Source organism: Xenopus laevis, chromosome 5L (assembly GCF_017654675.1).
Source record: "Xenopus laevis strain J_2021 chromosome 5L, Xenopus_laevis_v10.1, whole genome shotgun sequence".
In the NCBI taxonomy this organism is placed as follows: domain Eukaryota; kingdom Metazoa; phylum Chordata; class Amphibia; order Anura; family Pipidae; genus Xenopus; species Xenopus laevis.
The window spans coordinates 97,935,363-97,949,039 of NC_054379.1; the positions used below are offsets into that span (position 1 = coordinate 97,935,363).

At 34.2% G+C, this 13,677-nt stretch overlaps 1 protein-coding gene across 2 annotated transcripts in view; it reads right to left on the reverse strand.

Annotated features, from left to right (window-relative positions):
- The window catches only part of LOC108716928 (collagen alpha-1(XIX) chain), a 343,423-nt gene that overhangs the window by 244,931 nt on the left and 84,815 nt on the right, over window positions 1-13,677 (reverse strand). For both annotated transcript variants that reach the window (XM_041563150.1, XM_041563151.1), the window contains exons 7-10: window positions 7,704-7,784; window positions 5,906-6,022; window positions 4,130-4,192; window positions 1,788-1,841 (exon numbers count right to left, since the gene is read on the reverse strand). In XM_041563150.1, coding sequence (XP_041419084.1) covers window positions 1,788-1,841; window positions 4,130-4,192; window positions 5,906-6,022; window positions 7,704-7,784 — 315 coding nt within the window. The remainder of the gene's footprint in view (window positions 1-1,787; window positions 1,842-4,129; window positions 4,193-5,905; window positions 6,023-7,703; window positions 7,785-13,677) is intronic.

Sequence of the window (13,677 nt, forward strand, 5' to 3'; positions counted from 1 at the left end):
GGCCAAAGATACATAGCCATAACTATGTTTCTGTACTCTGTATGCTATGCGAATTACAATATTATTATTCTACATTTGAATGTTTTCACTTGAAGATGGGACAGTTTGTGCTGGATTGCCATTCATCCCACTGCTGCCCGGCACAACATAACATTGATTAACATAATCAATGAATACAGCATAGGGATACTCATTCCAGTGTGAACATGAAATGTATGTGTACACACAATAATATATATATTTATATAAAATATGATTAATAGATCATTTGTAACAAATTTTGTAGTTAAATGGAATGGGAAATTCCACGATAAATATTTCAGCAGCGGAGGAGCTAGATCTCTCTTTTACAAGAGTAAGACAAATCTAGAGGAAGAGGTACGAGACAGCCAGATTAATTAATGGATAGTTGCAGTTTGTTAAAGGAACAGTTCAGTGTCACCGCTGCACTGAGCACACTCCTGCTGGGCCTGGTCAGAAAGGTGAAAGGTGTGAGTGCATGCGCGCAGAGCGGGGCACGTGCACGTTGGCTAGTGCTCATGCGTGTCCCCTGTTAAGGCAGCCCTGAGTCTGTGGTAGTGAGAGGTACAAGTACATGCAGGAGCCGGAAGTGCGCCACTCACCAGGGACTTAGCAAAGATGCCATACACACAGCGTTGGAGATGCTAAGCCGCACTTTGTGCAAGTTGATGTGGCATGGTGCTTGGTTGGGAAAAGCGAGGATAAGGATTACCTTCTCATTGGAGCTCCCTTGTAAATCACTTGCGGTACAAGTGCGTGCGGGGGCATGTGCACACGAGGCAGGGGCCCCAGAATGGGCTTTGTAGTATGGGCGGAGGTCGGAGGGGGGCCCAGAGAAACCAGCCCCAGTGGGCCCCAGGCCCCCCAGTCTGACCCTGTAGTTAGTTAGCCAAAAATGTAATGTATAAAGGCTAAATAGTGACTGGATGTCTAACATAATAGCCAGAACATTACTTCCTGCTTTTCAGCACTATAACTCTGAGCTAGCCAGCACCTTGAAAGAGGGCCACATGGTACATTTCTGTTCAGTAAGTTTGCAATTGATCCTCAGCATTCAGCAAAAGATTCAAATGCAACAGATATGACCCATGGGGCACCCCCTCAAGTCTCTGATTGGTTACTGTCTGGTAACCAGGGTAACCAGTCAGTGTAAACCAAGAGAGCTGCAAAGCAGGAAATAATGTTCTGACTCTGTATGCTATGCGAATTACAATATTATTATTCTACATGTTAGACATCCAGTCACTCCAGCCTTTATACATTACATTTTTGCCTAACTAACTCTATTAGAAACATTTTTTATTATGCACAGCCTATCTATTTACCCAGTTTTTATTTTTACACTGAACATAGAAATCACAATACACACCAGGAAGTTTAGAGGAAGGTAGTGGTAGAATAAAGATACAGTAGTAGAGAGGCAGAATGGTTCAGGTATTGCTATTTTAAGAGATGGTGGGTACAATGTTGGGGTGGATTAATGTTTGCCTTCAAGTAAAACTGGAACTGAGGTTGCCTTTGTATTTCAAGAAAAGACTTACTTGGTGGCACCTGACCTGGTCCATACTGAAGGGGAGGAGATTAATTACTAAATCATCTACCAAATTTAGGAAAATGCCTCCCATAAAAAAAGTCTTGAGGCATAAGTTTTCCTTATTTTTTCCTAATCCATATTTTTTAATACATTGATTTTTATCCTTTATGACATTTCTAAAACCGACATGTACAAATAATATTACAGAATATTACAAATGTTTCATAATTACCTTGTCTCCAATCTGTCCAGGGATACCAATTTCTCCCTTACTTCCTTTCTCGCCCTACAAGGAACAATACACAGAATGCTGCATAAAAAAGTCACAGAATAACAGAATGTAAGCAAGGCAAATCAATGCTATTTTAACATATAGGATAGGGCTGAAGTCATAAAAAACCCCGAAAAAACGCATAGTATAGGGACTTTTGTTAAAATCAAAGGAAGGGCATTAAATCTGCTTGGCTGCTTGGCATTGCTACAATTCCTGGACTACACTACTCTTCAGTTTATTTTGCTAAAGGAGGTATATTTATAATCACTGTAAATTGATGCAATATCTTCTCTGTTATATATGCTTGTGAATCTGAGGCATGTGCTGCCATATCCTTTCATACTCTAAATTTATGTTGTTACTTTGTAAAGGAACCAAGAGACATATCCAATTTGCTTATTCTAATTACATAAACCCATGATGATCTGGGCTACTCTGTTTCAAAAATGATTAATGGGTCCACGAGCCCTGACTGACTAAATTCATAATTTTGATACTTATAATTAGCTTTCCTTTTCAAACTTTTCTATTGTGCTAACCTACTCCACAGAGAGAATAATATCCTATGAATTCAGGATGGTGTTTCTTGCTTAACTGACTAAACCACCTGTCTTCTCTTTTATACCTATTCATAGAACAAACTATTCTTTACATGTTTACATGTTCTGCACATTTGCAGCACAGGAAGGCTACAGATGTATATTTGGAGCAACATGGGATTTTTGAGATGCCGCTTAATAAACGATATGGAAGATATCTCACAATACATAGAGAACATAATTTGCACACACAAAAGGGCAGAGAAACCACATTACTCTTTCAAAGGTCTCTCTGAACACACAAACTGGAAATCCTACTACATGCTGGCAATAAATCAATAACTTTCATTTATTCTGCTCCAGGAAAATATTCTATATATTTCTCCAGAATATGCAGGGACTCATATGATCTCGGTAATTAAGTAATAAGTGTCTGACATTCAAATCCTCCCATGCATGTCATGTCGGCAGATGAAAGGGCCATTATAGGACACTTCATTGTCTCTATATTATAATACTGAGCTGCTGAAACTCTAGACAGAAATAGCATGTCATGTACTTCATAGAACAAGTGTCAGTAGCATAGGTTCATTATTTTTCTATTTAAAAATTGATTTGTTTAAATATCTGTTTTGGATTTGCTCTGTAAGAGACCATCCAAATGTTGGTGGTTCATTTTGTTTTGCAGAACAACATATGAATCCAAGCAGAGCAAACTAACCTCAGTGTTTTTCCTTAGCTTAACTGTACATTACTCATAGGAAAGCATACACTTGACAGTCTTATATGATCTTTGTTCAAGCTATAATTGTTCATTTTAACATATGAATGTGGTTGACAGGATGGATTTAAAAAGGATAAATAGGCTTATTGGATAAAGAAATGAAATGTTTTTTTAAGCAAAGTAAAAATCACAAGCAGCAAGAATTTTACAAAACAAGGGAAAGCTCTGCAAAAGGAATATCACTATACTGTACATCCACCATATATATTCTAGCACTATAGTAGATCAGGTTACACTAGTAATTGAAGGACTAGTATCTGAAGGAATTGAAAACACCCATATAGCACTTAAACATAGGCATACATGGGCTGATTTATCAAATATTTGTCAAATTCCAAAGAAGGCTGTGGACAAACACTATATTTATTTATTATTGATTTATCGATATTAAATTAACAATTTCACTGAAAATTCAAAAATGTCAAAATGAGATCAATTCACAAATGAAAGCTGAATCAGTTGATTCCATAATGATCATTAATCAGTTCCATTAAGTTCATCTACAGGTATATGTATCTAAAATTGTGATAAAAAATTGCAACTGATTCACTGCAGTAAATAAGGCACTTTTCTGCAGTGATTTTCAATTATTAATACCTCTCTTTTTTAACTCGCATTGGTGAATACCTTACATTTTTGGAAACAGGTCATAAATATGTATTATGTTTCCACTGACCTAGTGAGACAAATAAATCATGGCTAAGCAAAGAAGAGCTGATAGCAAACATATTGCAATAAAAAGCAGAGCTAGTTTCATCAAATATAGGAAAGCAATGAAGTCAAATTAATCATTTAAATTTTTGGACATTAAAAAAATATACAAAAAGTTAATTTTATAGCTTATTATACAATATATATATATATATATATATATATATATATATATATATATATATATATATATATATATACTGTATATATATATATATATATATATATATATATATATATATATATATATATATATAAATAATCACCTGGAGTCCATTTTCTCCTTTCTGCCCTGGTAGGCCTGCAACTCCTGGCAAACCAGGATCACCCTGTAAAACAACATCAAAACTAAGCAGGTAATGAAAATCCAGTTCAAAATTAACATTACATTTTGAGAAATGTTTTCTTATGTTATTATTCATTTATAATACAATATAATATAAGAGCCATGAATATCCTGTAAATTATATCCTTATTAATGGTGCTTAGTTAGGTCATTGGTAATAATTGGTAATAATAATAGGTTAGTGATGTCATTTTTGTCAGATGACTTACTGAAACTTGCGTATTATAATAAATAAAGTACCCGCTGTTGCAAAACATGAGGATTAAGGGGCTGATTCACTATGGGTCGAATATCGAGGGTTAATTAACCCTCGATATTCGACTAGGAATTGAAATCCTTCGACTTCGAATATCGAAGTCGAAGGATTTAGCGCAAATGCTACGATCCTACGATCGAAGGATTATTCCTTCGATCGAACGATTAAATCCTTCGAATCGAACGATTCGAAGGATTTAAATCCAACGATCGAAGGAATATCCTTCGATCAAAAAAACTTAGGCAAGCCTATGGGGACCTTCCCCATAGGCTAACATTGACTTCGGTAGCTTTTAGCTGCCGAAGTAGGGGGTTGAAGTTTTTTTTAAAGAGACAGTACTTCGACTATCGAATGGTCGAATAGTCGAACGATTTTTACTTCGAATCCTTGGATTTGTAGTCGTAGTCGTAGTCGAAGGTCGAAGTAGCCCATTCGATGGTCGAAGTAGCCCAAAAAATACTTCGAAATTCGAAGTTTTTTTACTTCGAATCCTTCACTCGAATTTAGTGAATCGGCCCCTAGAAGTTACCTTGGAGTTCCATGACTTATATAAACAATCTGCCTTCAAATTTTTATATAGTCATGGAACTTCTCTGTAACTTGTAATATCCTTATATTTTACAAGAGGGGGTACTTTATTCACTATATTAATATTTACCTTTTCAGTAGATTGTGCAGCTCTACAAAATATGTGCAGAAACTAGTTTAAAAATGGAAGCATCAGTAACCATTCTAAAGATTTGTATGCATAATTTTCCATTGTTGAAATAATAAGAAGATGTTCATGACAAACATGTATGTTCAAAGTGGTAAAACTAGGAATGCTGTTAATAAGGTGCATAGGAATGTAATGGATGCTTTAGCAAGGCATTTTACAAGCATAGGTATTACGGCAAAAATAGCACTTGGTGGCAAAATGGTTATTATGTCTTTAATTTTATTTAGAATATTTACAGTGCTTGACATTAACAGAACTGCATAAATAGATGGGCTGTGCAAAATAAAAATTTTTTTATATTATAGTTAGCCAAAAATGTAATATATAAAGGCTGGAATGACTGGTGTCTAACATAACAGAACAGAACACTACTTCCTGCTTTTCAGCTCTAAGGGGGAAATTTACTAAAGGGCGAAGTGGCTAACACTGCGAAAATTCGCCGGCATGTACATTGTACAAATTATATAACAAAATGTGTCTCTTTTACCAAATGTGGCCATTTTCCCTTTGTGATTTGTGTAAGATTACCATCTAGTTCCCTTTTAATAAATTGAATGCCCATGAGTTTGATATATGTGTGTGTATCTGGAGAAATGTTTTATACCAACAACCTTCAGTCTGTCATCTACTGTATAATTATTTTTGTCCCTGGTGTAAACTGATTTTGACACACGTGAATAACTGTAGGTACCATAATAAGTTAAAAAGTAACAGTTACAAACCTTATGTGGCAAGCAGGGGCACTTATCTTTGGCAATCACTTCTTTTGACTGAAGGGAATTTATCTTCTGAGCTACAATCGCTGAAGCAGTGGTTTGAAGGCTTTCCTGAGATGGACACTAGAATGAAATAAGACATCTTACAATTATCTGAAACTCGTCACCAATGCATTCTATACAATAGCTTAATTCTGAAATCATAGAATAAGTAATAACAAAAGTAAAAAGTATAAAAAGAACATTAAAATGTGCTCCCCGGATATCTGTGAAATAACATAATAAAAGTAATTACACATCATCATATGTTTAAATCTGCACAACACGGGTATTGTCAAATTATAGTCAAATTGTTAAGACTCTATAAAGAAACTAGAAGTAATGTATCTTTCAACTTTGCCTGCAGTACATAAAAGGAATGTCTTTCTGCAGTCTGACAGCATTTCTGTCCTTCTGCAGGTAAGCTCAGGTCTCCTCCTCAGCACCTTCCTTCCCCTAAATTGATTGATGAACTAGACACAAGATACTAAACTCACTACATAATGAGCCTTGTTGCTCAGTTTCTACATTTTGGTGTCAAAGTAGAAATTTAGTCAGTAATCATCAACTATTCCATGCTGATTTCTGAGCAGGTACATGTGTGATCTCTACTGCCTTTCTTCTCTGACCTTTTCCCTGTTGTTATTGGTATGCTCAAACAATTCCACTTGAGATAACTGTCAGAACAAAATTCTAACCTTTCCATGCATAGTTTCAGCATTTCTCGGTCTATGCAGTATTTTAAAATTCACATTATGGTTATACAGTATAAATAGGGAAACTATGTTTAATTGCTTATTGGCCTAACTTAACTTAGGCTTAGTTTAATTTGAGCATTTTTTAGTATCTAATAGTTTCACAATTTAGATCATATAATTTCTATAATTTTTATGTATTGAATGGTTTTGCTTATGGTCACTGTTTATCTCTTTCAGTTGTGTGATACTTTCTTAAAATATATGTAATGTAAAGAATGTTCTAGATGATTACTGCTGTGCATTTCTATGCACTGATTTATTTTCCTAGTGTGCCAGCTGTATGGCTTATGCATATGAAGGTCTGAGCTCACGGGAAGATATATATTATATGTAAATCATTGAAGCATGTATAGCACCCAAAAGCTTGAAGAGTAGCTTTTGTGGGTGATTTGTGCCCAAACTAATACATATAATAGCCATCTAATAGTTTAATTAGTGCAACTGTGTAAATATTTAATTATTTACCATAAAAAATTAACATTGACTTTTGAATTCAACCCATTTATAATATAAAAAAAGAACCCACTGTAGAAGAATTATTTTAGATTTGACATTTGCAGCCCTTCATCAAAGCTGAATGTTTGTACTGCGTGTAGGTGGTCAGTAGTTTCTCAAGAAGAAGCCATAAAAATAGTTCCTGGTGAGTCATTGAAGTAAACCTCTTTGTGGGATTTTATGTTCGGCAAACTTATCTTGAAATCAGTTTTCAGGAGCAAAATGTTTGTCAATTGTTGTCAATTAATATATATATATATTAATATATATTAATATATTTCTATATATATAGATATATATTTACAGTATGTATATCCTGTAAAACAGTCATTTGTGTGTTTGATCCTGTAGATTTCCCTTGGATATACACTAAATATAGCAAAGAAGATTTCCACCTCTGAAAATTGTAAGTTTCCAGTGCTTTTACTAAAGATTGGATCAGATACAGGTACACAATGTGACATGCAGTTTATACTAAAATGACAACATACATTTACAGAAAGTAATCTTACCATTCCATCAGATATCTCACAGCAGTTTTGTTGAGCTGCACGCTTTGGGCTGCAGTAAATTGTTATTCGTTGGAGTTCAATCTAAGTTAGAAAATAATATACAAAAATCAAAATTCCTCACAGTAAAAGAAAGCTGAATGAATTGATTCTTTATAAAAAAAAACAAAACACAAAAACCATCCATTTTTGTGAAAGTTACGCACATCTTAATATTATCATCATACACCAGACACAAAGAGAAATTCGAAAGTCAAACCAAAATGTAATGATGCGGTAAAACATTATAAAGCAAATCTAGGCAGTATTTCCAGTCAGAGTTGGAAACACTCATCTCATAATTCACTCTGTTGATGTTTACTATTGTTTATATTTGAGTTAGAAATATGGTATGGAAAGTAACAAATACAATAGGTAGGTCCACTTTATGTATCTGAAAGAACACAACAGGGCTATATTTTGACTGTGACAGTTATAGTGGACAAGGAGTGAGATGAATATTCAACGCTTGGATAGTTGACTTGAGAACCACATTCACAGATCAATGGGTAAGAGAGAGTTTATGCTTTGGCATAATGATATGACATCGTTCATGGGGACACGAAACACAAACAGAAAATGTGTAAGAAAAATATACTGGCTATCAAGAAATCACACACACAAAATACCTGCATGCAAATTTTTCAAAATTCACTATTATAGAGAACAAATTATATACAATAGAAGAGTATCCATTTTTTCAATACTCAATATAATATAGCTGTACAATGCAATGATTAAGCCTACCTTTAACAAACTCATCTCTTTTCACTTTTCTACCCTAAACCAATCCCTTACTGAAACATCTCACACTGAAAAGCAAGATAATGATACTCTGAGCATTAGATGTCAATCAGTTTGAAGTATATCAAGTGACAGAACTCTGAGCATTAAGCCCCAGCCAGCATATACTGTAATACATAAAGTGACTGCATGTGTAACATTAAAGCAGTACTTTCATCCCCTCTGGTTAAAATACTCAACGTGAAGCTGAGGCAGAGATCAACACCTGTCAGAAGTTCCAAACTACTTCAGTCAGGGGCATTTACTGCAGATATTGACAAGGGACAGAATAACAACAAAGGCTCCCTCTGTGGTTTCTTCAGCATTCGTGAAATAAAATACAGGAATAGGATCTGTTATCCAGAAAACTGTTAACCAGAAAGCTATAAATTATGGGAAGGCCATTTCCCATAGACTCCATTTTAGTCAAATAATTAAAATTGTTAAAAATGACTTACATTTTCCCTGTAATAAGAAAACAGTGCCTTGTACTTGATCCAAATTAAGGTATAATTAATCCTTATTGGAGACAAAACAATCCTATAGGGTTTCATTAATGTTTGCATTATTTTTGGTATGGCAATCCAAATTACAGAAAAATCCCTTATTCAGAAAACCCCATGTCTCGACTATGAATAACAGGTTCCATACCTGTATACATGGGTACCAAACTTACTCTACCAGGCAGGATTTATTGACAGCTACGCATGCACTGAAAATACTCTATAGAATCTGTTGAAGCATTTAAAAATGTTTGCAAATAATGATCCATTGTAATTGCTACCTGTACTTGAGGTAAAGCACCTACTTTACTATATGGGATGACAGAGGGTTCAGAAGTGCTTTATTGCACAGTATTGCAATAGATGTCAATCAACAATTAGTTTTGATCATTAAAATTTAAAAACATAAATTGTTTGTTCCCCTGAATATTTGCACTGCATACACTTAGCACCTGTGTTATTGCAATAGCCCTAGTTAGGCAATAATGCACAGTGCTCACAATTCTCCCTTTATTTACCTAAATGATAATTGCTTGGACCCTTCAGGTGCACTGGCGGATCAGGCATTATCACTATTATATATTATTATAAACTCATACAGTGATAGTTTTTGAGTAGTAATCAACTGAAAATTATCATGCATGTGTGCCATTGCCCTTAACTATTAAATCACATGTAGTATTTAATCCAATTAAACCTGCACTCTGCCACTAACATCTACTTTGATTATACATTCTGTAGGATAATGGGGCAGAGAATATATTAGGCTATACAACTAGAATTTGACTCAAAATAAGATGCATTAGTACATCAAATAATGACTGCATAAAAAACAGCAAGTCACACTATTGCTCCCGAACAATATATAGTGATAAAAGTACTATAGTCTTAAATATACATATAATTTGTATTTTAAGCCCATCATTTCAGTCACTGGCAGTGACCTTTTTAAAGGGAAACAAACAGAAAATGATATCATTATATACAGTATATATATATATATATATATATATATATATATATATATATATATATATATTTATTTAGGTTAGGAGGCTACTGATTTGCACTTATGTCATTATAGTGCTAGCGAGGATTCCATCTAGTCATACATTCCAGGGATTGTTTAAATAGGACCTCATAGGGGCTATCAGGATAACAGTTCCCGTATCAGTATAATGTAAATTTTCATTTTAGTGAAAATGGGATTACATCCAGAGAAAATATATGATAGATGACAGCTATGACTATATATATTTATAATTTCCTTGTATTTTATTTTATCATTTAGTTTATATTTTATAATGAAACAGCATAGGAATTGCAGCTATAAAGCAACAAAGAGTTTTCCTTATACAAAATATTGGGAATGCATGTCTCCAAATGGGGGCAGCAGTGATTCAGTAATATTTACAAAGAGCCAAAATGATTCTAATCAGGTATAAAACCCTATTTTTGGGTAACTTTCAGAAATCCACCTTTATTACACAAATATTGGTATATCTCTATATATATTTCCATTTCAAATAATAATACATCTTATTCAGAGGACTCTCACCATTAGTGTAAAAAATCTCTTCTTATTGCAAAAGGATGTGGCAAATACAATGTGTTGATTTGATAACAGAAAGAACATGTGAATAGCTATAAAATACTTGCATATAAGAGAAATATAATTATGTGGCACAAGGTATGATTTATCTCCGCATGATATTGTATGATGTTGCCTCAACCTATTTTACTCAGTATATGAAAAAGGGTTATGATTAGGTTTGGACAGGATCATGCGATAAGGTGCAATAATTCCCACTGTTCTAAAAAGGCACAAACTCACCTTCTAAAGTAACATACACTAAAAAGTTTATAATCAGGTTCTTGATACCTCTGCACTCACACACACGTTTTCTACTGAACTACTTTCAGGTCTCTGGATTTCTGCATTTCTGAAGTAGCCTGTTTCTTTTTTAGCAGTAAACAAGAGAAATAAACAGGCTTCTTGTTTACCAGTATGCCATAATAAAGAGTCCACCTAATTTATCTTCTAGCTCATAGAATACTAGTGGCACATCCACTCTTTTTATTGTTATTGATGTTTCCAGTAGTTCCAGTTTTATAATGAGGCAGATAATGATACTTGAACGGTCTATTAATTAAAAAAACAATTATAATCTAGAAGTCCCTATAGCTACACAGAGTGAAGTGTTTTACGTATTACTGTTACACAACCCATGATCTTTTAATATTATGATTAAAGGCATACTGCCATTCTATTTAAAATATGCTGGACAGGATCAATCTGAAACTGCGTGAGCAAGTAAGTAGGGCCTGCATTTACAAATTGTCCCTCATGGCTCCTGTAAATTCAGATCTTTAGCCTTCTGTTGTAGAGCATGTATACTGTATATATATGCATCTGTTAAAGTACCCCAGGTATGACATACCCAACTCTTTTCCATGTATCTATAAAAAATATCTTATTTTTGTTAATACCAGTAACACAATAGGCACAATTATTGTCTACGAGTATTGTTTTATAATAATGGAACTAATGCCATTTTTTTACAGCAACAACTATATTAACTGCCATGTTATACACTAAGCTATGATTTGGAATTCATTTAGACATATAGCGGCACATTTATAACATAGTAGTTAGAGAAGAGCACTCATAGAAGCAGATACTGCTAAAACATTTTATTAATGACTACAAATCACACAACATGTTTCGGGCATTGAGAAAGGGCCATGCCCGAAACATGTCGTGTGATTTGTAGTCAATAATAAAATGTTTTAGCAGTATCTGCTTCTATGAGTGCTCTCCTCTAACTACTATTTTATGGACTAATATGGGATTGCGGTAACCCTTTATGGAGGATTGAGGCACCGACAAATTTATTCTAGCATTTGCAGAGCGAAGGAACAATCTCCCTGTTGTTCATGGGGCACATTTTTACTTAGCTTGAGTGAAGGATTAGAATAAAAAATACTTCGAATTTCGAAGTATTTTTTTGGCTACTTCGACCATCGAATTGGCTACTTCTACCTTCGACTACGAATCGAACGATTCAAACTAAAAATTGTTTGACTATTCGACCATTCGATAGTCGAAGTACTGTCTCTTTAAAAAAAACTTCGACCACCTACTTCACCACCTAAAACCTAACGAGGTACAATGTTAGCCTATGGGGAAGGTCCCCATAGGCTTTCTAACCAATTTCTGATCGAAGGGAAATCATTACATCGATGGATTAAAATCCTTCAAATCGTTCGATTAGAAGGATTTAATCGTTCGATCGAACAATTATTCCTTTGAATTGCGCTAAATCCTTCGACTTCGATAATCGAAGTCGAAGGATTTAACTTCGAGGCTCGAACATCGAGGGTTAATTAACCCTCGATATTCGACCAATTGTAAATGTGCCCCATATTTTACTGCTCACTTGACTAAGCAGCATGTCATTTTTAGCAAGGCTAATTAAGTGATTGCTAGCCTAACAGTACAGCATAAGGACAAAGTGTTGCTCATTCAATATTCTGCTATACCATATAAGAATGCTGGAATCAAACAGATGTAATTTACCTCCAATCATATGCTCTTATGAATTGCCTTCCTACATGGACAGTGCAACTCAATTAATCATGAACAACATTTTTACCATGAATGTAATTGAATGTAATGTGTACTGAGCAAAGATTCAAAGGGAGGCCCATTTATCAAAGGTCAAATTTCAATGTGATTTTTTTTTATTCAAATATACTTGAAATTTGATTGGGTGGTTATTTTAGAAAAAATCAGAAAGTCTAAAAACTTGAAAGAATTTTACTGACTCGAAAAAATGAACCGAATTCGATTAGAATTCGACTAAACTCAAATTGAGTTTTTGCAAATGTCAGGAAAGCTAATAACATCTTTAAATGGGTCACTGGACCTCTCCCACTGACTTATACATGAATTCGGTAGGTATGAGGTGGTGAATAGTCAAATTATTCCCAGGGTAAAGGTTTGATAAATATCGAATTCAAATCGAGTTTTGATTATTTCCAATTCGAATTTGTGAGTTTTGAACAAAAAAAATATTTGAAAATTCAAATTTCCTATTCGATCCTTAATAACTCTGCCCCTTAGTAAACTGGTTTCTTACAACTGGGAGCACATGCAAAGAGGAAAATTGGTTCCTTTTTAACATTGAGGGGATTACTTAAATCCAAATTTAGCTCATATTTTATAAAAAAACAAAACACGACCAAACTCCGATGCAAGATTTTAGCTTATTTATTATTAAAAAAAACTTGATTTTATAGGATTTTTCGGATTCAGGCTTTTTGCAGTACAATGAATCTTGAAAAATGAATGTATGTTTTCCTCTAAAAATTTGCGTTTTCTAGTAAAAAAAAACCTCAAATATTCGGAGATTTTAACATTCGGATTTTAATAAATAACCCCCTTAGTTTCTATTCTTATAACGTGTATTGTTTTGTTTTTGTGATAGAACGATATGCTATGATTAAAGGAAGTCACTTCCATTATTTGGTTAGTCCTACTGATAATTTAGGCCAAAGTTGAAGGCAATTTTTTCGATGCATATATCTTGAAACACATGTGCCAAACTGAGTCCCTCTGCTCTTACAACCCCAACACAGCATGAGAACAT